General features: G+C 44.0%; 1 protein-coding gene, 1 long non-coding RNA gene and 1 pseudogene across 3 annotated transcripts; all 3 read right to left on the reverse strand.

Moving 5' to 3' along the window:
• Positions 1–2216: 2216 nt before the first annotated feature.
• Positions 2217–4492, reverse strand: LOC144325068 (C-type lectin BpLec-like). Its single transcript, XM_077916974.1, has 5 exons — positions 4426–4492; positions 4094–4185; positions 3675–3815; positions 3333–3447; positions 2217–2302 (listed from the first exon to the last, which is right to left on the reverse strand). Exons 1-5 carry the CDS (start codon positions 4490–4492, stop codon positions 2235–2237), a joined length of 483 nt encoding a protein of 160 aa, XP_077773100.1. The 3' UTR covers positions 2217–2234.
• A 3487-nt stretch (positions 4493–7979) lies between these two features.
• Positions 7980–14762, reverse strand: LOC144325069 (uncharacterized). Its single transcript, XR_013390353.1, has 3 exons — positions 14598–14762; positions 10071–13201; positions 7980–8791 (listed from the first exon to the last, which is right to left on the reverse strand). It is a non-coding gene; the product is annotated as an uncharacterized LOC144325069 (long non-coding RNA).
• Positions 14763–17995: 3233 nt separating this feature from the next.
• LOC144324848 (ribonuclease pancreatic pseudogene) lies at positions 17996–21549 on the reverse strand (annotated as a pseudogene). Its single transcript, XR_013390351.1, has 2 exons — positions 21454–21549; positions 17996–18704 (listed from the first exon to the last, which is right to left on the reverse strand). The product of XR_013390351.1 is annotated as a ribonuclease pancreatic pseudogene (transcript).
• Positions 21550–25554: the final 4005 nt, after the last annotated feature.

The raw sequence follows: 25554 nt of genomic DNA on the forward strand, positions 1-25554 counted from the left end.
ATATTTGTTTTGCTAAAGTCCTCAAGTCTCAGAACAAGCAAAGTTATTATGCTAATGATATTTCTGCTATAGCCCAAGATCTTCTCCCTTGTGAAGCAGTGACTTGGACAGTGGGCATAACTTTCTGAATGGAGAGAATTTGACACAAGTGCAGGGTAAAGAAAGATGCTTGTTTTCTGTGAACTGCCCTGAGACTTCTGGGTATAGGGTGGTATATAAACTCAACAAATAAAAATAATAAAATAATGTACATATCCCTTCTTCTGATTCAGACCATTAGCCCTTCTATCCTATTACTGTCTACTCTGAATAGCAATTATGCTCCATGGCACATCAAAGAGGTCTTTCTCCCATGCAACTTGAGCTTTATTAACTTCAGATGTTAGTACATAATTAACTTTGTCCTTATGTAGCCAAAGCTGAGAGTGGTTGGGACAACCCAGTCAGATGGGCATCATATAAATAATAAATTATGATGATGATGATAAGCTCTGCTACTGAGCAATATCCTTTCACTGTAATCTGGATGGTTAAACACTCCGTCATAACAGCAGACCAGATATCTCTTCTCTTCTTCTGCCTCCCTCAGATGCCACCCCACATGTGATTTTTGTCTATCCCCACAGAAGCCTAAGGATCTCTTGATATTATGGGATGGCAACTCCCATCATCTCTGGCTGCTGCCAATGCTTGCTGGTGATGAAGGGCAGGCACCACTACAAAGAATGCTCTCTGCCTGGTTCCCTGTAATTTCACTTTGCAGTGAGGGAACTGCCAGAAGGCCTTCAGAGATGGACCTCAGTGTCCACGGTGAATGATGCAGGTGAAGGCACTCCTTCCGGTATTCAGCACTGTACAAGGTCTTGAAACCCTCCAATAGTGCTGAATTGTCTTCTTCTAAAATTGCCTAAAGCTGTTGATCTTTGAATTTGCATTCCCCTGCTACCAAAGGCTCATTGCTTGTTGTGAATTTGGAAACATTTGATTTTGAGGTGAAATATGTGCCTGAGAATGTTCAAAAGTTTTATATTAACTTTGTAGGCAGGGAATAGATGCAATAAGCACTGTATCTTCCCTTCCCACATATTATTCTGAGACCTACACAGGCTGCACTGGAAGTTATAGACAGCTTTTTCTAGGGGAAGGGTTCTGGTCTAAAACTTATGTTCCCCCCTCTTTTGGAGTAGCACATTTACCACACTAAGTTCCCCTTGAAAAAGAGGAGAGATGGTCTCTCCCGTATGGAGGCATGTGGGCAACCATGTGAGGGCATTTTGCCCTATAGAGGGAAGTGGACACCAGGATATTTAAGCTTTTTCCACCCCACACTCTCCCCTCTTTTCTTTGAGACACCCATCCTCCCACCCTTTGTAGTGTGAGCCTTTATAGGGGAAAAGAGTAAGAACCTATTTTTGGAGGGGTGACACTAATTGGACCATGTATTCTCCTTTTTGTCTGTTTCAAACTCTTGGATGTTATCTGTGTGACTGTATAGTGGTGTTTTTGTTCATTGGCATTTGGTTCAGGTGAGTGAGTAGATTTAGGAAACAATCAATTTAATATCAGAGCCAGTGTGGGGTTTGGCTTGCAAGGCACATTGGGATGAATGTCAGCCAGCTGAGCCACAGTGTGAATGCTGGGTCCATACACTGGGAGCACACAGTGGCACGTGGGGGACAGAAGAGTTTCCTTGAACCTTGCTGCATGACCAAAGCATGACTCTGGCAGTTGGCTCAAGAAATGGGAGTGTTTAGATCCATTAATCCAGCTCATCTGGCCAGAACTAATTGGTTCTGTTAATTTGTTCTAATTACATTGATTAGCCTTCTTTTGGCGTGCTGGAAATTGGTCTAGCACCCCACAACATTGCAGGGGTTAGGTAGCGTGTGGTCTTGCAATTTTTAGTGATAGGATGCCCCTGTTTGGGTATAGTTTTCTCCCTTCCCTGGGGAGGGAATTTCAAGGATTGCCCCTGCTTGAGATTAGTGGTCTTAGAAGGGGAGCTGTTAGCCTGGATGGGCAGAGAAGGACAGCAGTGCACCAGGAAATACATGCAAGTTTATTGAGGTTAAGGGGAAAACTGAAGATAATCTCTATAGGGATGTTTATTTTGAAAGTGATGATTGACAACTGGACATTTATGTTGAGGGATGGGGGAGGAGGGAATGATATCAGAAAGGCATCTGATGTCAAGGCAACTTTCTAGCAGACATAGTTCTGAAGTACCATCTCCTTCAGAGTTCTTGTTTGCAGATGAAGTTGTTCTGAGCCTTGCAGGCTCTATCATTCCACTCCTGAAAACCTAAAATTCAAGACAAAAGTTATAATTGAAGACATAACAAAAATTACTTGCCCCATTGTTTATTGCCCCAATGCATGTAGCTTAGGGTAGGAATAAGGAATTGGTACCAAATTGCAGGCTTGACCCCTAGCTGACCAATAATTTATAGGCCATTCACCTACAACACTTCAAAGTGTTACCTGCTCTTTAAGCCTAACCATTTCTTAAAGAAACATAGCAGAAAAACGATGGGACGATCCAATCCATAGTGTGTGTGGCAACCACTGTTTTCTGGATAAAATATGCAAGTGATGATAATCACATGCAGTCAAAGTATGAAGACTGACTGTAGAAAAACCATTTACCTTGTGGTGTGATTGAAAGTGACCCTAAATGACTGGCAATGGGATCACTGCTGGCCTGGTCTACAGATATATTGAATTGTGAACCTTGAAACAGAGAAGCACCAGGCTGAGGGTTGCATCCACCCAACTCATACTTGGAGTCAAAAGGTAAACGGTAAAGGTAAAGGACTCCTGGATGGTTAAGCCCAGTCAAAGGTGACTATGGGGTGTGGCGCTTATCTCTCCTCAGGCCGAGGGAGCCGGCGTTTGTCCACAGACAGCTTTCCGGGTCATGTAGGCAGCATGTCTAAACTGCTTCTGGCACAACGGGACACTGTGATGGAAGCCAGAGTGCATAGAAATGCCATTTAGCTTCCCATCACAGTGATACCTGTTTATCTACTTGCACTGGTATGCTTTTGAGCTGCTAGAGTCTACCCAGATTGCATTGATTTTGATGGTTCTAGTTTTAAAGTGAGATCATAGAACTGTAGAGTTGGAAAGGTCCCTGTGGATCATCTAGTCCAACCCCCTGCAATACAAGAAGATGCAGCTGCCCCATACAGGGATTGAATCTGCAACTTTGGGGTTATCAGCACCATGCTCTAACCCACTGAGCAATTCCCCCCATAGAAATCCTGGAAATTGATGAAGAGAACAGAATATACTCAATTCTTTATATTAGTCCCTGCAAATGGCTTCCTTACCTGTGCTAGATAGCAGTTCCACACAATACTCTGTGCGGCCTGCGTTGTCTGGCTGATGTGGATACCAGTTTTGGTAATTGTAGGTTGATTCATCAGCCCACCTCCAACGCCCATTCTGCGTGAAAGAGATGGAATAGATCATGCAATCATTTGTAATGAGGAGCGCCAAGAACATGGGTATTGCCAGTTATGGTTGAGATATTAGAGGAGGAACCCCATAGAAAAGAATCAAAAAGTAGTGTATGAGATTCTTCCTGGGTGATTTTCAAGATAAGGGTGGAATGATGATTCTAAGAGCTCACTTCTCTGTGACAATGACCTGAGTAAGTGAAGGCAACTCACCTCACGGGGATCATGGAGCCCAATCCAGACCTGACTTGGGTTTTTCTGGTATGTGGCAATGTGCTTGGCCACCAAGGCTGCCTCTTTCTCAGTGAGAATGGAGGCAAGATGGGTCCCACGGCCATAGCTCTGGCAGTCAATCTAAGAATGGAGAAGAGATTAAAGATGATTTGCCAGCATTATCATATTCCACCAGTACAGATCAGGGAGAAATTCAATACAGAAATCCCATAACAGAAACTACGATAGAGATATCAAATTTTTCAAAAGTAGGGTGTCCATGACTTGACATTTGAAAAACAGGGGGTCCACAGTACTTAGCTAATTGGAAACCGCAGCTCCAAGGGAACCAGAAATCTGATAGGAATTTCACAAACATACATACAATTATTGTTTGGTAGGTGAGGCATGCTTCTTACCTCAGCTTCATACCATGACATCTTATAATCAAAATATGCATAGCAGTTGCCCTGGTTTTGCATCCAGTCCCTGGGGCAGGAGCTGGCCTTGGCTGTAAGGTGAGAGGAGAAAGAAGTAGAAAGCGAGGACCAAAGCAGTTAGAAGCTTGCTCTTTGTGAATACAATTGGGGATTCCATTGAATATTTTAAACTCAAAGATACTGTTTTAAAAATCCTGCTCCTTTGTCTTAATAGCATGAGCTGGGCTACTCTCCATTGAAAATCTAAGAAGTACTTTTTAATGACTGCTTAACTCCAAGCAGACTTCTGGGTAATTTGGTATTATGCTCACCTCCTGAGAAACAACTGGAGACCAGAATTCCAAGAAGGTAAAAGCTGAACTTGATGGTGAATCCCATCATCCTGTTGACCTTTGGGAAAGAGGAACATGCCATAAATGCAGCTGGTCTATTTGTTGGTGGTCATTCATTCACAGTGATGATGGAAGGAAGGAGGATTAAATATTTTCTATATTTAAAATCACAATTCTTCTTTATTTGAGCTTCCAAAAAGTGGAAAGATTAGAGGAAGAAGAGAGAAAGAGAAAGAAAAGCGGGTGACGCTGTGGGTTAAACCACAGAGCCTAGGACTTGCCGATCAGAAGGTTGGTTGTTCAAATGCCTGCGATGGGGTGAGCTCACATTGCTCGGTCTCTGCTTCTGCCAACCTAGCAGTTCGAAAGCACGTCAAAGTGCAAGTAGATAAATAGGTACCACTCTGGCGGGAAGGTAAACGGCATTTTCGTGCGTTTCGCCAGAAGCAGCTTAGTCATGCAGGCCACATGAACCAGAAGCTGTACGCCGGCTCCCTCGGCCAATAAAGCGAGATGAGCGCTGCAACCCCAGAGTCAACCACGACTGGACCTAAGGATCAGGGGTCTCTTTACCTTTACCTTATGTGTGCATAATATTGCCTCAATACCATCCTTTCTAGAGTTGCTTGAAGTGAATGGTATCTGTGGGGACTTATATTGATCCACTTTTATATTATGAGCAGAGTACTGCTGTGCATGCAGGAGGTTTAGAAGAAATAGAGTTGCCTATCTCCTGGCAAATGGGACGCGGGTGGCACTGTGGGTTAAAGCCTCAGCGCCTAGGACTTGCCGATCGAAAGGTCGGCGGTTTGAATCCCCGCGGCGGGGTGCGCTCCCGTCGTTCAGTCCCAGCGCCTGCCAACCTAGCAGTTTGAAAGCACCTCTGGGTGCAAGTAGATAAATAGGGACTGCTTACCAGCGGGAAGTAAACGGCGTTCCGTGTGCTGCGCTGGCTCGCCAGATGCAGCTTGTCACGCTGGCCACGTGACCCGGAAGTGTCTGCAGACAGCGCTGGCTCCCGGCCTATAGAGTGAGATGAGCGCACAACCCTAGAGTCTGGCAAGACTGGCCCGTACGGGCAGGGGTACCTTTACCTTTACCTTTTATCTCCTGGCAAATTAGAACTTTAATGGCAGAAGGGCTTGGATAGTTTGGTGAGCTGAGGTAGACCTCCGCTGTTCATTCCCCAAAGTAAATGCCCTCAGGATGAAGGTGGCTTTCAATCCAGTGGATCAAAGGTTTCACTGTTTGTCAAAGAGGTGCCAGCATTTGGTCCTCTTCAACACCAGCCTAGAGATAGTGTATTGAATACCCCCATCCCAATGGAGCCAATGACTAGTAAGTCACCTCAACCACAAATAACTTCTGCCATGGCTAGAGCCATGTTTGGAGGCGGAAGACAACTCACTAATTTGCACCACCCCATCCCATTTAGGATTGAACTAGAAGAGGGAAATCCCCTGCAAGGACCCGGGGGGACTTTGCTGGCAGAAAGGTGTAGACGGGTGGGTGTACTGCTAGTGATAGCCCCCAAACAAAATATAAATCAGTGACCACAGTGTCAAAAGTGAATTTGTGGTCACATCCAACTTACCCAAGTTCCGTTCCCTTCAAGTGATGGATATTTTTGCACAAGCAAGGCTGTCTCCCCCAGCTGCTGCCTACATTCTTATATAGCCCTTGGGGGGTGGGGCAGTTGTCCTTCTATGGAATACGGATAAATAGAGAAAAGGGATATTACCAATTTCCCAGAAAACCATAAAATCTGTGTATTGGCGTCCAAAGGATTTTTTTCTATCAGGTGCTGTCAAAGTAAATACTGTAGATATGATCAACATACATAAACAGCATAAGAAAATAGGTCTTTATATAAGGTATATAAAGGAATTGCCAGTGGAATGGGTGTGCTTGTGGCAACCATGCTCAGGGAAAGTAGATTGCAGTACCTCATTGCTGTGTTGTAGTTCCTCATTGCTAAGAAAGGCTGTTGCTATGTGCCTTATCACTATGTGCCTTAAGAAGATGCATAATAGCTGTAGCTACAGGTAGGTAGCTCTGTTGGTCTGCTGTAGTCGAAACAAAATAAATAAAATAAAATAAAATATAAAATAAAAATCCTTCCAGTAGCACCTTAAAGACCAACTAAGTTAGCTATTGGTATGAGCTTTCGTGTGCATGCACATTCTTCAGATACACTGAAACAGAAGTCACCACACACACACACACACACACACACACACACATATATATGCTGTGTTTGCACTCTGTGGTTGGAAGCCGTTGGCTCAATGAACCAGACTCACCTTTGCTTTTTAATACAGTGGTGCCTCGCAAGACGAAATTAATTCGTTCCGCGAGTTTTGTCGTCTTGCGATTTTTTTCGTCTTGCGAAGCACGATGTCGGAAAAGTTTTGGAAAAGCTTCAAAAATCACCAAAGTCTTCAAAAACCTCAAAAAAGGCTACCACACCGCGTGCTATGAGTTGCTCCTTGAAGTCAAGTTGCAACTGTATTAACGGTGTTAAGAAAAAAGAAACAAACTTGCAAGACGTTTCCGTCTTGCGAAGCAAGCCCATAGGGAAAATCGTCTTGCGAAGCAGCTCAAAAAACAAAAAACCCTTTCGTCTTGCGAGTTTTCCGTCTTGCGAGGCATTCGTCTTGCGAGGTACCGCTGTATTTGTTTAGAGCCCCTGGCTCACGCTATTAGACAACATCGCGAGATTCTAAATATTCTAAATATTTGAATCCCACTGTTGGCCCTAATTTTCCAATGCGGGCAACCCTACAATATATGTACATAGCACCTTGGGCTGGTTGGAGAATATTAGGACCAAAATATCTGAAATCTCAGGTGACTCTGGAAACAATTAAATCACTTACAATAAGGTTACCAGATTTTTTCCAATGAATCCAGGGACACTTTTCAACATCAATGGATTTTGTATGGGGAATGATTTGTAAATCCGGGGACTGTCCCCAGGAAATGGGGACATCTGGTAACCTTAACTTAGAGGAATATGGAATATATTGGCTAATAAAAGCAATTTTTATCCATTTTCACATTCTAAACTTACTCTGTGGGCAAACCCCACATTAAGAATTGCAAAACATATAGTGATATGGTAAAAATTGGATGGAAGCAGGTGTATTGACATTGGACCAAATGATAGATGGGAAAGATGAATTTTATACTTTTGCTATTTTATGACAAAAATATCTTCTATCAGATGCAGCCCAATGGCAATATCTTAAATTACAACATCTCCTAACAAGTGTGTTAGCATCGTCGGCCCTTTCAGCTTCCAAGATACCTGAGATATTGGAGCAATTGGACAGCTCATTCAAAAATAAAAAGCCAGCAATTACTTTTTATAGATATCTGTTAAGCAATACACACGTTCAATGTGCAGACTGTAAGAGATGATTGGAATAAAGAATTAGAACTTCCATTATTACCCAGACACTGGGAAAATGTACTAGCTTCAATACCTAAGGTGTCATTAGATTTAAAATTAAGACTAATACAACAGAAAATAATATTTAGAGTTTATTGGACCCCTTTACGGTTGTATTAAAAAAGGTGTTAGCTAAGATAGCTCAGTGTTGGAGATGTGGCAAGGACAATGCCTCTCTGAAACACATGTTTGTACAGTATTATTTACTTAACAAGTTTTGGAAGAAAGTGCTGGACTGTGTAACTATGACTGTGCAGAAAAAGTTAAATCGTTCAGCAGAGAATATTTTATTGAACTATATACCTGCAGTATGGCAACAATCAATGGGACAATGGAAATAGATTTTCCGTGCCCTGATGGTGGCCAAGAGAAGGAATATTGAGGAATTGGAAAAATAAAGATCTGATACCCTTCCATCGATGAACTGACGATATGACATCACTGGTGATTTATGAACTGACTGCTTACAGGCACAGACTCTGTATGGATAAATACGATGACATTTGGAATGAGCTTATACAAAATGTAGTAGGCTATTAGCATTTACATAAGCACTAGGACAATAACACTATACCAAATAATACAATAATACATGGGAATATTGTTTATTGCTCTTTTGGGGGGGGTATATTTTCATTTGTATATGTATCTTTGTTGTTGTTTTTCTTCCTCTCACTTTTCCTTCTCTCCCCCCCCCCATTACTTTATTTCTTTTAACTGAAATCACCTTAATGAAATATAAATATTATGAAGCAGCACCTGTGAAGAAGCGGAAGCTGCCACTGCTACCGCTACCAATTTCCACCAGGGCTGGGGCAACAGGGCACCTGCAGTGGTGCCACCTTTTGGCATTCTGCCACCCGAGGCAGCTGCTTCTTGGGTGGTCTGGTCCTGGAATGGAGATACACACACACAAACACTGGTGGGAACTGCAGTTGTGCAACAGTACAACTGAAATACTTCCTCAGTGTGTCTCAAATGTCCATCAACCAAATGTAGTTTTGAAAGATGCTGGCAAATGTTTGGTCATTGCTGTATTGCAGAATGCCACTGGCTGCCATTATGTGCATATATATGTTCTTTTTATTTGTAGGTCTATACTTCTCACTTTTGGGGACGTGGGTGGAGCTGTGGGTTAAACCACGGAGTCTAGGGTTTGCCGATCAGAAGGTCGGCGGTTCCAATCCCTGCGACGGGGTGAGCTCCCATCGGTCGGTCCCTGCTCCTGCCAACCTAGCAGTCAAAAGCACATCAAAGTGCAAGTAGATAAATAGGTACCGCTCTGGCAGGAAGGTAAACGGCGTTTCTGTGCACTGCTCTGGTTCACCAGAAGTGGCTTAGTCATGCTGGCCATGTGACCTGAAAGCTGTATGCCGGCTCCCTCAGCCAATAAAGCGAGATGAGCACCGCAATTAGAAAATAAATTTAATACAGTTCATTTTAGGGTGGGTGTGTTCCTGCACTGTGGTCTAAACCACTGAGCCTCTTGGGCTTGCCAGTCAGAAGGTTGGCAGTTTGAATCCCCTTGATGGAGTGAGCTCCAGTTGCTCCATCCCAGTTCCTGACAACCTAGCAGTTTGAAAGCACACCAGTGCAAGTAGATAAATAGGTACCGCTGTGGCGGGAAGGTAAAGGGCGTTTCCATGCACTCTGGTTTCCAACACAGTGTCCAGTTGCACCAGAAGCAGTTTAGTCATGCTCCCCACATGACCCGGAAAGCTGTCTGTGGACAAACGCTGGCTCCCTCGGCCTGAAAGCAAGATGAACTCTGCAACCCCATAGTTGCCTTTGACTGGACTTGACTGTCCAGGGGTCCTTTACCTTTTTACCTTTTCCCGTTGAATTTATGTTATGTAATTTTTACTAATGTTTGTTGCATGTCGACAGTCTCATTGGTTCCTTTCTTAGATTTGCTGCAAGCAAACAACTTCTATAACAGCACTATGAGCAGTTTAGGTATGCAGTTCTGTGTTGTTAATAATTTACTTTTGCATGCAAATCTATTTAATTTTTAGTGCAAACTTCCTTATTTGTTTATTACCTATGTACACACAATTATTCTGCAGAAGAGATCTTCCTTTTAAATGGCACAACAAATATGTAACCAATTTGAAAAGCGGTAGGTGTCAGCCATCAAAAATGAGAAAGTGGAAATGTGTATAGTACTCACCGGCACTTGATTTAGCAGTACTAAAAGTGGTTGGCAACTTCACAGCCCTCCAGCACTTGGAAGCCAAAATCTGGGGTGCCATCTTCCCAGACACCATCTTTCCATTTTTCAATCGCAGAAGCACGATGGCCATTTTGATTGCTGCAATCTCTCACATTTCCATGCCACAGTTGCTGCCCTTTTTTCGCCCATGGCTCCCCAAAAATGTGCATTTTGGGGAGCCACACAAGATTGGGGGAAATTGTGCCACAAAATCTTGTGAGATCATGGTAACCAAAATGGCCACCATTCTCTTGTGGTTAAAAAAAAAAACAGGATGTCCCAGTTTTTCCAGGACACTTGCAGGGTACACAGTCTCCATGTTAAAAACCACTGTCTTCTCTGTGGAAGCACACATAGCACATGATTTAGCATGCAGCGCATGATTTAACAATTCTGCAAGTGGTTGCCAATCAGCAGCCTCCTTCTTAAAACCACTATTTTCAGTACACTTGTCCCCCCTCCCCTTCACAGTAGTGTAGATACTTGACCTGTGTATGCCAGGGGTGCCCAAACTTATTTCAAAGAGGGCCAGATTTGATGAAGCTTTTTTGAGGATTGACGTTTTTACCCCAAAGTTGGTGAGCTTTTTAAAGGATTTTACACCTGGACATATACTGCCACAGGGGCCGGATTAATTCATGAGCTTTTTAATTTTTTGATTAATTGGTGAGCTTTTTAAATGATTTTACCGCAGGACATATACTGCTACAGGGGCCGGATTAATTCATCGAGATTAGGCCCTCGAAACGGACTTGGGACATGCCTGGTGTCAGTAGCGGAGGAACCCTCTCCGGCACCCGGGGGGCACCAAGGGACAGGGCAAACTGCCTGGCGGTGCACACGCAATGTCCGTACAGACTACGCACGCACTGCAGCCCATATGGTCGCCGTGTGAACGGCAGACCGTAAGGATACTGTGTGAGCAGCACCCCGTACGGACTGCGCATGCATGGCAGCCCATATGGACGCTACTCGAGCGGCACCCATATTAACTGTGCGTGTGCCCTCGGCCGCTCTACAGCTGGGGGGAGGCAGTGGGCCATCTTGTCACACACCCCAGAGTGGTGCCTGGGCAACCCGCCCCCTCCACCCCCCTTCATATGCCCCTGCCTGGTGTATGTGATATGATGTTTACTAAGTTTATTGCTTGTTACCTATGAGAACAGAAGAGGAGTATAATGCCACATAGTGAACACTGGAGGGCAGCAGTGGGCCACCTATGTGAGAGGTGTAGCTACCAATATATCCTCCTTTCAAAGTTAAAGCAATTTTTAAGCAATTGACCTCAGAAATGTGATAATTGTAGAGAAACTATTGTATCAAATTAAAGCATATGGAATATCAGATTATAATATGCCACCTAAAGAGCATGTATTTGTTTGCAAATATGCTCCACATCTGGGTTCAGCTGGTAGCAATGAGGTCACTATAGTCCGTTGACTCAGCTGCTGAAATGCTATGGAAAGTTTATGGACATTCCAGTACTGAGATTTTTATTTTTTGGGTTTTTTATTCCTGTCAGCTCAAAAGGACAAAAGACAGATTAGGCTATTGGTAGGAAGGGAGTGTAAGGAAAGGAGGGAGGCAACACTTTCTTTATCTAGCTATTAAAATTAGTGCCAAGGCACAAATAAGGATGGACAAATCTGTTCATATAAATTTCTCCCAGGTTCTCATTCTTCCAGTCTTAAATCCTGCTCCAGTTTATTATTATTATTTCCAGTTAATCAGCATTTTAGTACATATTTCCTCAATATACACATTTTTGCAAGCAGTACCCCCGAATACAATACATTTCTGTATATAATTTTCACAAATATGTGCATTTTTATGCTCACATTCCCTTAGTACAGTGGTACCTCGGGTTACATACGCTTCAGGTTACATACGCTTCAGGTTACAGACTCCGCTAACCCAGAAATAGTGCTTTAGGTTAAGAACTTTGCTTCAGGATGAGAACAGAAACCATGCTCCGGCAGCGTGGCAGCAGCAGGAGGCCCCATTAGCTAAAGTGGTGCTTCAGGTTAAGAACAGTTTCAGGTTAAGTATGGACCTCCAGAACGAATTAAGTACTTAACCCGAGGTACCACTTTTATACTCATTTTGGTCAGCATAACTCAGATGAAGAGCTGTATTGCAAAATTCAGAGAAGTATGTATTTTGAATGTTTTGGTTCCCATGCAGTTTTGGAAGATGTGAATTAGGTAGTGCCACATTAAAATGTGAATCAAAATGAATTTGTCATCCATCCCTTGGTGGAACAAACATGGCATGTTTATACTTCTGCTTATAAATCTGATGTTGTTTGGTGAAAATGCTGAGGAGAGGGACGCAGCAGGTGATGCTTTCATTATCATGGTGGAAAGAGGGAAAAGATACCCAGAGAGGCCAAAAGGAAAAGGGATGAAGAAATGTCACCCAAAGGTATTTCTCATAGCTGCTTCTCGAAGAACTACAGTTCCCAGGATTCCCTGGGAAAGCAAATGACTCTTGGAGAAGCAAAAGTTTGTATTGTGGATATGTTACAGAGATACATTGAGGTGAAAGCATGCAGGATAATAGAACTGAGTTTGGGCCAACATGTCCAACAGCTTCTGGCTTTCGTAGATGGAGTTGCATCATCATTTGCCTATGTCCTTTGAGTCACATAGTGAGTCGGATGGTTGCCGGTGCAGGTCACACGAATGCGTAAGTGTGCAGGTTTGCCACTGTACCTGCAGTTATAAGGAGGTGGGCCACCTGTGTATCTGCAGATGACCATATCGAAGGAGTCTGTGCTGTCAAAGTAGTTACTTGAAGGAGTCCCTCTCCCTCTGCACACTTGCACCACACTTATGGGGAAGTCGTTGATGAAGGTACTTGTCTCTTTGCAAACATATCGAGTCATCCCTCTCTGCATCATCATCAGCGTGCAGTAGGTGTCGGGGTGGGAAGTTGGGTAGCTTTTCGGGTAATCTATGTGCTTCCAAACAAAAGCTTCTCGGGACTGTCCTTCACCAGACCGCACAAGCAGAAGCCCAAGAAGGATGGCCGGATGCGCTAGCAATGAGCAGGAGACCTTGGAGGACCACATGGTGGGGGCTTGGAATCTACAGAGAGGAGGAGGAGGAATAAATGGGGGAATGTTAAAGTGGTGCCTATTTGTGTAAGGCCTCTTCTCCTTCCGGAGGGGAGGTGTTGATGTCACGCAGGGGGCGTTCTGCCCCCTGCCCAGCCATCACCGCTGGCGCACCACACCTCCCAGCCGGTCTCCCAATCAGGAGACACCGCAGAGGGCGTGGTCTAGCCATTCAAATTCGGCTACGCCAGCTCTCCCCCGCCATTGCCCTGCCGATTTCTGCGAGTCACCCACCCGCCACTCCCTTTAGTGCATAGCCTCTCCCTTGACCTTGCTATGGACACGTGGTTGGTCGCCCTGGTTGCCCAGGGGGCCTGGTAGGAGTTTTTTTTCCAATTGGCAAATTGGCACCGGCCTCTTGGTTTTTTTCGCCTACCTCGTAGCAATCGTCACAACTTTCTTGGTATTTGGCGGTTAGGCATTGGAATGTGTTGTTGGTGTGTGGAAGGGCAAGGTGTGGCCAGTGAATACCCCTTCACTTATGGGTATTCCGTTAAAGGAATCCGGCGGTCATGGATCCTGTCTGATGCCCTCTGTGGCGGGGGGCCATGGCATGACCCCCGATGACATCAGGGGAGAGCTTATAGTTGTATTTGCATCAACAGGCTCCCCCTACTGGTGGTTAACCCCTCGTTAGACTCACCCCTCATCCTGAGTGAGTGGAGTCAAATTGCTCTTGTCAAATGCCTAAGCCAATACCTTCTCACATGCTGTAATCAATAAAATTGTGGCCTTTTCTAGCCCATTAACCTTAACCTTATATGCCGTGTCCACGTGTCTTTATTATTCCCAAGCGGGGGGGTGGGGGGCGGGTCCTCGAATCACAAGATGAAAACAAGGCCATATACAAAATGAGGTGGTAGAACCTCATGGTCTAGAGTGAACCATTTCAGGCTTCATGTAGTAATGCTGGCGGGCTGAAATTAGGCATAAGGGAGAAATAAGATTTGGTTCGCATTTAAATGAGAATCCATGAAATCTAGGCTGTCTGAAACAGTATATGAACCAAAATGGTGCTGTCCTTTGAAATTCACTTTCCCCCCCAAATTTTGCAATGCTGTTGTTGTTGTTGTTAGTAAAAATTCTATACCACCCTTCATCCAAAGATTACAGTGTGGTTTACAATATAAAGACACGAAAATACATACTACAATAACAAACATGAAGCATATTTCCATAATCAGGGAAAGAAACACCAATGAGAGGGGTGGAGACAGAGACAGTGATGGAGATAAACTTAGCAGGTAATATTGTTTATCTTCACCTGCCGATTTCTGCAAATCTTGTTATTACTGAAAGGTACCAAATGACTCTATATTCAAAGAGCAGACTCGGAGCAAGACTGATTAGGATGATTTCCTACTTACCGTATATATAAGAAAGAATGACAGCAACAAGAGTAGCTTTTAAGGTGGGAAATGACTTTATCCTGCTCTCCTCTGATCACTTACGCTTAGTGAGATCCCACTTATATTCCATAAGGTTGCAGAATCTCTCTCCAGCACACAAGCTTCTGAGTGGCAATGTGACTGCTCTCTACTTGTAAGTGTGGTTAGGCACTCTCCCAGCTCTGAATTGGGAAATTCTTACTTTTCAACTTCATTCATTGGTCAAGGGACTCTTGAGTATATATATCCACCTGATGTTTATCTCACTCAGTGCAGATCTCAGAAGCTTATTGGAGAGTTTCCACAACTAACGGTGCAGCATCAGTGGACAAATAGCAGCTGATGCCACAACCAATTTTTATTTTAATATTTCTGCGTGTTGAATGTAAGATGAGCCCTGGTGGGTCAGATATGTATCAGGCTGCCTTCTGGAGTGCCTAGAGAGGGAACCAAATGCTGCCAACAACTTCAACACCTCCAACTATCCAGAAGGCACTCCCAAAAGTATGACGGGGGGAGACCAAGGCACGGGGATATACCAGGGTGATGATGGGTCAGAAAATATGGAGCAAATGTTTTCTTCTGGGTAGATATGGATAAGCTTTCACTGTTGACTTCTAGAGAGCCTAGAGAGGGAAATTAATGCTGCCAACACAACAACTCCAAAGGAAAGAAAGAAGCCTGTAGACAATAATTTATCAGTGAGATGATGTGTCAGAATGTATTGACAGCTGGAACAACTGTAGGCACCATCATTTGAGCAAATGATCCTGGCCCTTTAAAAGAAAAAAAGAAAGAAAAAGAAACTCCAATGCTCTGCTTGTTCAGGTTTCACACTTGGCACGCTTTGCTGGGACTGCTCTTATCTACTTTCACAGAATTATCTGCCCAATTTCCAGAGATGTTTAGCCCTGAAAAACAGCGACAACAACCAAGAGTTCAGAGTACAAACACTTCTCAGCTAAGCCAACAGAATGCTTGGGGTATTTAAATATCATCTGATACTTAGTGATGTAGGGTTGTAATTTGATACACTGGTTTTCTGTTGCTATTCCATTCTTCAACTCTCTCCACCCCCCCCCCCCCTTTCTTTTCTGGACAAGGATAGGTGGATTTGACTGACTGAATCCAAAGAATGCTCACTAATGGTTCCTCATCACCCTGGAAGAAAGTGACAAGTGGGGTGCTGCACAGTTCTTTCCTGGGCCCGTTGTTTATGAATTACTTGGATGCAGGAATTGAGATTTTGCTCATCAAATCTGGGAGGGGTAGCTAATGCCACAGAATACAGAATTGGGATTCAATATGACTTTAAGAGATTGAATAAATGGGCCAAAATATCATCATCATCATGATATATCCTACCTAAGCTACTCTGAGAGGCTTCCAATTGAATAATAATAATAATAATAATAATAATAATAATAATAATAATAATAAAAAAACATCAAACATTAGAAACTCCCCAATATAGGGCTGACTTCAGATGACTTTATTAAGTTGTATAATTATTTATCTCTTCAGCATCTGATGGGAGGGCACTACTACCGAGAAGGCCCTCTCCCTGGCCCCCTGTAACTTCATTTCTTGTAGCGAGGGAACCACCAGAAGGCCTTCAGAACTGGACCTGGTATCTGGGCTGAATGATGGGGATGGAGATGCTCTTTCAGGTATACAGGGCCAAAACCATTTAGGGCTTTAAAGGTCAGCACCAACCCTTTGAATTTTGCTTGGAGATATACTGTGAGCCACTGTAGATCTTTTAGAACTGGTGTTATATGTTCCCGGTGTCTGCTCCCAGTCACCAGTCTGGAAGTTGCATTCTACATTAGTTGTAGTTTCTGAGTCACCCTCAAAGGGAACCCACGTAGAGCATATTGCAGTAGTCCAAGTGGGTGATAACCAGAGCATGCACCACTCTGGCAAGACAGTGCATGGGTAGGTAGGGTCTCAGCCAGCATACCAGATGGAACTGGTAGACAGCTGCCCTGGACACAGAATTGACCTGCACCTCCATGGACAGCTGTGAGTCCAAAATAACTACAAGGCTACATACCTGGTCCTTTAGGGGCATAGTTATCCCATTCAGGACCAGGGATTTTTAAGGCGAAGGAAAGCAGGGCCCCAGTCCTTATGAATTACTTCATAGACACAAGTACTCATTTCTCTTCCACAGCTAACCACTTCCATAGAATGAAGAAGGAATTCTCTGGGCATGCGCAGAGTGCATTACCCACACTACAGAGTTTGCCACAGCCTCCACACTTAAGAACTTCTTGGACACAGATACACCGTTTCAGTATTTGCATTTGCAAAAATTCATTTTATTGCATGCTAAAGCAAGGGTGCTTATGATAGTAAAGGCTTCTACAAGTTGATACATATTTGGAGGAGGTAGGAGAAAGTGTGATTTATTAACATTGATTATAGATTTCTTGCCTGCCATTCATCATATCGTCCCAATATACTATCCACAATGTAACAATAAAGGATTAAAACCATTTGAAACAATTTACAATCCTAAAAACAAGTATCTCAGGTGTCGAAAACCAGGGCAAAGAGATGAGTCTTCAGCAAAGGTGAAAGCTTTGTAATATAGGTGTCAGAAACATCCCTGTGGGGAAAGGGGAATTTAACACCTTAGGGACTGTCACAGAGAATGTCTTCGCTCAGGCAGCATTCCCTAGTGTATCTGTATGGAAGGAGAAGGTCATGCTTTCAGCTCCCAGTCACTGCTAGGGAGTGACGATGCATACAGAAATCAAGCAATACACATGCCTGGGTGAAGCAGAGCGTTAATGCCATTGGAGAACTTTGTGGCCCTCAAGGTATTGAAGGATCACAACTCCCACCATCCATAACCATTGATCATACTAGCTTAGGCTGATGGGAGTTAAGGTCAAATGGCCACTAGAGGGCCACAGATTCTCCACCCCCTGTTTCAGTTTCTCAGTGAACAAATTAACTCGTTTGAAAGGCATTATGTTTCTCAGGTGAGGGTGCTGAGGAAGGGATGCTGGAGGAGGTGAAGAGGGGATATCATCATGAGATAAAAGCAGGGTCACCAGATGTAAAAGAGGGCAGGTGTCCTACACCTTGAACAGTTGTGTAGAAAAGGGAATTTCAGCAGATCTAGCTTTCATGATGAGCTACACATTCTGCGATTATTCTTTTTAGTACCCAACCACTAAAAGTGCAAAAGTTGTGCCTCTTTGGCACCTTTCCACCTTTGGCAAAACCCTGAAAACCACATAGAAAAAGATCTGAGTAAGGAACAGTTTAATTCCCCTCATTCCGCTTCTCAGACCTACAGTTCCCCCAGGGGCCCCTGGGGAGAAGGAACTATTTCTAAACTGGGTTTAAACCTGCACTGTACATTGTAGGAAAAGCAGAAAGCAAAGAAAAAGAACTGAATGAGCAAAGAAGTGACTCCCATAAATATTTGTTGGTGACTCCTGCCCCCTCCTCTCAGGTCTACATTTCATAGGAAGGAACTATTGCTAATCCACTTTAAGCCTGCAGTGTGGATATGCCCTCAAAGTTAAGCGGTAGAGAAAGCAGCAAGCAAAGGGAAATTCAACGGTTGCCAGAATGTCCTCAGACTTCTGCTTCCTGTGGATGAATGGTGGGTTGCATCACACTAGTCTGTCAAGGTGAACAGGCAATCTATTTCTGCAGCCCACACGGACTCGCTTGGACTGCGCCCTGCCACGATAATTACAGTTGGGGAATCTTCCTGTGCTGCGGCAGACGACCACACGGAAGCGCCTCCTGCTGGTATATAAATTGCCCCGGAAGTGAGTTCCCCCACTGCCACAGATTGCCTGGACGGAGCGGGGGCTGCCGTTGATGAAGGTGTTGGTGGGTTTGCAGACCGGCCTGTTCAGTCCTCTCCGAGCCATCATCAAGTTGCAGTAGGCGTTGTGGTTGTTTGCTGCGGTTTTCGGGTAATCAATGTGTCTGTTTGCAAAATCCCGGTAGCTTGCTCCTTCGCTGGACTGCACCAGCAGAACCACGAGGAGGACGGCCAAACGCAACAGCAGCCAGCAAGAACCTTTGGTGGTGATCATGGTGGGGCTGTTGAATCTATAGAGCAGAAGGAAGAAGAGGAGGATATTTTAAAGCAAGGAGCGAATTTCTTCAGGAATAAAATAAGAGGCACTGATAGGGATGTTTCTCACCCCTCCCCAACTTTAAGTTCCATTCTCCGCATTTCCACATTTGTTTGCAATTTATTTATTTATTTAGAAAGTCCTCAAGAACATTCAGCAGCATTTTAGCACCAATTTCTCCTAACATACACTTTTTTGTCTGCAGTTTTGCCTAAAATGCACATTTCTTTCAAAAGACTTTTCTCTAATATAATGCATTTTTACATGTTATTTTCATGAATATATGCCTTTATATGCACACTGCACCCTAATATGAGCATTTCTGTAATATAAACATTTCTGGTTGGAGAAATGTATTGCAAAATTCAGAGAAGTATAAATTTCAAAGGGGTAGCTAAGTGCAAATTAAGCAGATTGGCCTTTATACTGTATGTTAGCCAAATAAAAGGTGGTATTCAACAGTTGTCCTGTTCAGTGTAGACCCAATGAAACTAAAAAGTATGACTAACTCTGAGTGGTACTTAGTTGAATACTACCGGGGGGAAATTCCCCATGGGTAAATTCTAGTCAGAAGAGGTTAAGACTCACCCAGATTGCTCCTAATACATTTTATTAGGATTTATAAAGAGAAATATCAAATATCTCATTTTTTGACCAAAACTAAAACATTGATCTAAATACAATAAGAACATAGAAAAAAGAGAGAGAAAGAAAAGCAGGGGACATAGAGAGAGAGAAATAAAGAAAAAGAAATAGACAAGAGAGTAAAAAAGAGAGGGAGGAAGGGGGGAAAATAAAGTTCAGAAATGGAATAACTTCCGATTCTTCATCTGACCACTGTATATAAACAGTATTCACTTCAGCCACTTCAATATAATACCCTACAAAGCCACTTTCTATAAACAAACATTATCTTCCACCCTCAAATCCAAATGGCATTATTCTGTTTTCATTGTTTCAGCTCTGGTACTCTCTCTCTCTCTCTCTCTCTCTCTCTCTCTCTCTCTCTCTCTCTCTGTGTGTGTGTGTGTCTATCTGTATCTTTAGGAACAGACTGTCATGTGATACCCTGGACATTTATCTTATAAGCTTTGTTATAACCCAGAGACAGGACTTATCAGCTCAATGTGCAGTAGCCACAGCACGTGTGATGGGGTGGAGCTGTCCTCCTGGCACCTGCATTCCTGCTACATACCTGAAAGGGCTCGGAGCAGGGCAGGGTGGCAGCAAGAGTTTTTGGCCACATGGTGGCACTGGCAGGACCAATCTAGTATTCCTGCTGATGCGCTTGTGTGGATCAAACCGTGCCACTGCCCTGTCCCAGCCCTGTCCAGGAAAGCAGCATTGATACTAGCGCCAGGTAGGTGGCTTCACCCCAAGACATACGCCACAACTGTCGGTGTGATCTGCAACTAATGGGTGGACTTCACTGCTAGAAAATATTAAAGATGCAAAAAAACAGGAGAGAATGGGATGTCTTTACAAATTTTATGAAGAAAGTCGTTTCCCAAAATTATACCGTATTTTTTGCTCTATAAGACGCACCAGACTACAAGACACACCTAGTTTGGGGAGGAGAAAAAAATATTCTGAATCCCAGAAGCCAGAACAGCAAGAGGGATCGCTGCACAGTGAAAGCAGTAATCCCTCTTGCTGTTCTGGCTTTTGGGATAGCTGCGCAGCCTGCATTCGCTCCATAAGACGCACACACATTTCCCTTACTTTTTAGGAGGGAAAAAGTGAGTTTTATAGAGCAAAAAATACGGTAATTGGCTTAGTCTCTAGAGATTAAAAATTCCATAGGTAAACAAATAGTCTCTCTATTAATGCAAAATGATTACAAACAACTAAAGACATCGGATCATATAAACTGTATAGTGGTCAAAGGAAGTCAACTTTTTCTATTTTCCTTTTGATTTCTCTCTTTCTCTTCCTTTTTCTTTTCAATATGTATCATTTTCTTATTTTTTGTATTTTTTCTCCCTATTAGTAGCTTTTTGGTATTTGGTAACTTGTATTATTTACTCTTTTTTTGGCATGTATGTAATATTTATATAGAAAAAGGGGGGGAAAGGAGGGGAGGAGAAAACATTAAAGATGCAATTCTCAGAGAAGCCAAGCACAATGCTGGCAGCCACTGGAAGACAGTGCATCAGGGAGCAGCTTTATAACGAGGCAGGCTATTTGTCCATTTGGGTCAGTATTCTTTCCAGTGATTGGCAGTGGCTCTCCAGAGGTTCAGGCAGGAGTTTTGTCCCAGTCCCAGATGAAAACGCCAGTGATTGAACCTGAGACCTTTTGCATGCACAGCATGTGGTCTGCCACTGGACCACAGTCCTTCCAAATAACAGACCACACAATAAAGATGCCAGATGTCATAAACTTGGCGATACTGTCAGGAGCCCCAACAAAAGATACCCATTAGTAAATATGCTTCCTTGTTTTCTGGACTGTTTTTAAAAATATATTTTTAGTTGCTTTTATGGTAGGCTTGAGGTCCATACAAAAGGCAATTCAGAAATATGAGAGAGAGAGAGAGAGAGAGAGAGAGAGAGAGAGAGAGAGAGAGAGAGAGAGAATAAGTTAGGGAGAAAAAAAATCCTTTCAACTCTGCCCACTAAAGAAAGAAAAGAAAGCTTCCTTAACATGGGACAGTCAAAGTTCAGTTTCCTTAAAGGGTAAAACAGCAGGCACAAGTTTGTGAATGTCCACTTCCAACTTACCCAAGTTCAGAGAAGTCTCAAGGTACAGGATGGCACTTTCTATGGAAGCAAGTGTATCTCAAGCTGCTGTCTGAATTATTATATAGGTTTCAGTTAGGCCAGGATGAGGGGGAAAGAGGGGAAAAAATCAAGCACTTGCAACATATAGATGGTGAAAGGAGGACAGAGGGCTTTCATCTGAAAATTGCACCATTGGCTGCATGTTTCCAAAGCTTCCCGTAAATGAGAAATACAGTGGAATGAGGAATAAACTGTTAGAGCTCGCTCACTCTTTCTTTCTTTGCTTCCTTCCTTCTTTCTTTCTCCTTCAAAATGTTGAGGTGACTGTGTGGGCATTATTGATAGGTGACATCACTGAAATAAATGTTTTAAACACATATAAAGCTGAAAACAATGGCAAGTAAGCTATCAATGCAATTATAATAATTTACAATCAGAAGCAGCAAAAATTCTTCAAGCATAGGACAATAACTGATTACCTGAAGACTGCAACAACAATAAGAAGCAGTCTGCAGTTTTTTCTTAAAAAACTAGTTTTGATAGGGCTATACATATTTACCTGGGGGAGGGAGGTCTAAAGGTGCTGAAAAGTCTTTGTTCCTGATAGCAACTTTTACTGGTAGGCCTCATATGCCAATCATATGTGTGCAGTCTATTCCACAGATAACATGGTCCCCAACCATCAGTGTACATGGAGCTGTGTCACTTTATGTTTATGACAACCCAGTGGAGTGGGCTAACCTGAAATAGGGTACTTTTCTCAAGGCCACCCAATTGATGAAGAAGACTGCAGAGTCTGAATCAAGGACAGGGATGGTCTAACTTCTGTTGTCTATGCTCCGTTAATCTCTAGGTTAGATTACTGCAATTCACTATACATAGGTCCGGCCTGCCTTTGAAGATGGTTCAGAAATGGCAGCTGGTGCAGAATTTGGCTACCAGGTTGCTAACCGGGACAAGATGGCAGTGGTGGACCTTGGCATCTCAAATGTAAGTGGTGTCCTGTGTGATGCCAAAATCTGGTGTTCCCCGCCTCTTGCCTTTTGTTGGACTTCATAGTTTTGGCATCTGCCGTGACACCCCAGAAGCTCCTTGAATCGGTCACACTCACCTAGATCTGCTTTTGCAAGGAGGTCTGAGTATATCATACCAATCCTGGCCATCTGGCTACCAATTAGTTTCTGGGCCCAATTCAAAGTGCTAGTTCTGACCTACAAATTCTAATGTGCTTCAGGACCTTAATACCTCAAGGTCTGTCTCTCTGAACTGACCTGGACTCTGCAATCAGTATCTGTAGACCTTCTTCGTGTTCCCACTCCATGGGAAGTCCAGAAGGTGGCAACACGAGTTGGCTTTTTGAGTGGCGGGTCCCCATTTACAGAGCGCACTCACCAGATGTGATCCTTACATATCTTTAGGCGACAGGCAAAAATGGACTTTTTCAGCAGGCCCTGGGCATTTAATTACAGTGGTGCCTCGCAAGATGAAAATAATCCGTTCCGCGAGTCTCTTCGTCTAGCGGTTTTTTTGTCTTGCGAAGCAACCCTATTAGCGGCTTGGCAGATTAGCGCTATTAGCGGCTTAGCGGCTATTAAAGGCTTAGCGGCTAAAAGGCTATTAGCGGCTTAGCGGCTATTAAAGGCTTAGCGGCTTAGTGGCTTAGAAAAAGGGGGGGGGGAGCGAAAAAAATTGCAAGACTCGCAAGACGTTTCCGTCTTGTGAAGCAAGCCCATAGGGAAAATCGTCTTGCGAAGCGCATCGAAAAACGGAAAACCCTTTCGTCTAGCAGGTTTTTCGTCTTGCGAGGCATTCGTCTTGCGGGGCACCACTGTATTTGTGTCCTTTTTGCATGGGTGGAATGTCTCGATTCAGCTTTTTAAAAAATAAAGAAATAAATAAAATACATAGTTTGTTAAGTGCAAATGGCTTTATATAGGTCCATAAATTATGATATAGCATATATTCAACTCAAAAAACCAGCGACAATTTGTTGTTGACAAAGGACAGCTGAACATATAAAGGGCCCCATTACCTTCAGTAGCTTAGGGCCTCATCGAACCTAAATCCGGCCCTGAGTGGTGGGCGAGGCCAGAGGCGAAAGTCAGAAGAGCAACAGATGTGGATTTTATATTTGTACCTTAGCCTAGTTTCTGCACACATACACCCATCCTTCCTGCCTGCCTCCATTCAGATGAGCAAATGGGATTGTCAGAGTTTGAGGGCACATTCCACCCAGTAGAGATGGTTTTAGGGTCGCACTGAGCTGCAGGGGGGCACCAAAACAATGTGGTGCCCCCACAAAGAGTCCCCTCGATTTTAGCATCGCACAGGGTGCTGCTGAAATTTGAGAGCCCCTAATCCACCACTGCAGCCAGCTGGGTGTGAAGTAAACGTGGGGAGGGGGTATGCATAAGGAGAGAGTATGTTAGGTGTGTGTGCAGGAGCCAGGCCCTGTGACCAATAGGACTTTGCAGGACCGGGGCCTTCCTAAGTTTGTTCTGAAGAGGCAAGGCGCAGCCTTACAGGTGAGGCCACTTGGTAACTCCCTGCACCTGGTGGCAAGAGCCGGGAAGGGATATAAGGTCAGCATTTCCCTTTAGCTCTTTGACACAGCAACACCCTTCCTGCCTTTGGCTTCTTGCTTTCTGATCCTTGAACCTCAGCTTCTTGACTCCCTGCTTCCTGACCCTCGGACCCTTGGCTTCCTGAATCCTGGCTTCTGGACCCCTGTTCCTGCTCCTACCCCGCCATCTTGCCCCTGGTCCTGACATCCCCTGTCAGGACTTTGATCGCCTGTGAACTGGCCTGTGACGGAGTGTGTGTTGCTGGGGAGAGGATGGTGTGATAATACCCCCAAGGGCCAAATACAAAGGTCTGGATGGCCACATTTGGCCCTGGGCCTACCCCTGATGCATAACATAAGCCCCTTCAACTGACAGCTAGTATGAGGTTTCAGGATGATCTAGGGTTAGTATAAGGCTGGTCATCACACTTTCATGGCCACATGATTTATGGGAATATTTGGGATATTTTTGGTGCGGGGGGTGCACTTTGGTGAGATGGCCAAACTTACCAGCACTCTGGTGGGCTCTCTGCTGATCACCTTGACCTGAGCACCACACAGCTCTTTGGCAGCATCAAAGAGGCTGCGGGTGTGCATGGCAGCCCTCCACTCCCCAAAGGAGGAAGAAAGGAAGAAGTTTCACTGAAGCCGTCCCCAAATTCAGGCTGAAGTTTTGGATTTCTGGTAGATGCCAGATCTAGATGCCTCCCCCTATCATAGTCTGCTTCACAACTGTGCAGGAATATGAAGTCATATCTACACAGTATATCATGCTGACTTTCTTCAGGAAAAGTGGCTTTTGCTGCATAGAACCAGAGTGTCTGTGGTGTTGTCCCCCCCCCCACACACACACTGGTACAAGGGTAAGTGTGCCAAATGTGAAATAATGCAAAGGCTCAGCTTTCTAATCAAGACTTTTGAGATACTTCCTCAGCCTTCTCCTGCCTCCCTTCAACGGCCTCCTTAGAAATGATGATGTCTCAATCCCTTTAACTGCCAACTGCTTTCCCCACAACTGCCCCCTATAATTCTGGCTGAGGGTTGAGTAATAACGTTGGACTCCAGTTTGGCAAGGTAAGTTCTATTGAGGTGAGGAAACTGAAGGCATGGCGCAAGCCTGTAATTTCACAGGTGGGTTTCTGCAATGTCCTCAGATAAAAACAAGAGAGAGGGGAAGTAAAATTGCACCATCAAGTTAGATGGAGTGGGAGGCTGGCTTCATCCATATCCACCCCACATTTATTTAATTTATTTATTGCATTTATATTGTCTGTTTTCCTCCAGGGAGCCCAAGGTGACATTGGTGGTTCCCCCATCCTCCTTTATATTTTCAGAACAATGCTTTGTAAAGCTCACCTGGGGATGTCTGTGATTATTTGAAGTCTTCACAATCCTTAACTGAACCTCTAAACTAACCACCACACAACACCCTCTCTCCCTTCTCTAGAAACTGGTGTATAAACCAGTCTCTGGTATGAAGCTCATCTTAGTTGATCAATCTCTCCCCCCCCATCTGCAATATATTGTATGTGCCCCCC

This window comes from Podarcis muralis, chromosome 13, assembly GCF_964188315.1.
Source record: "Podarcis muralis chromosome 13, rPodMur119.hap1.1, whole genome shotgun sequence".
Lineage (NCBI taxonomy): Eukaryota > Metazoa > Chordata > Lepidosauria > Squamata > Lacertidae > Podarcis > Podarcis muralis.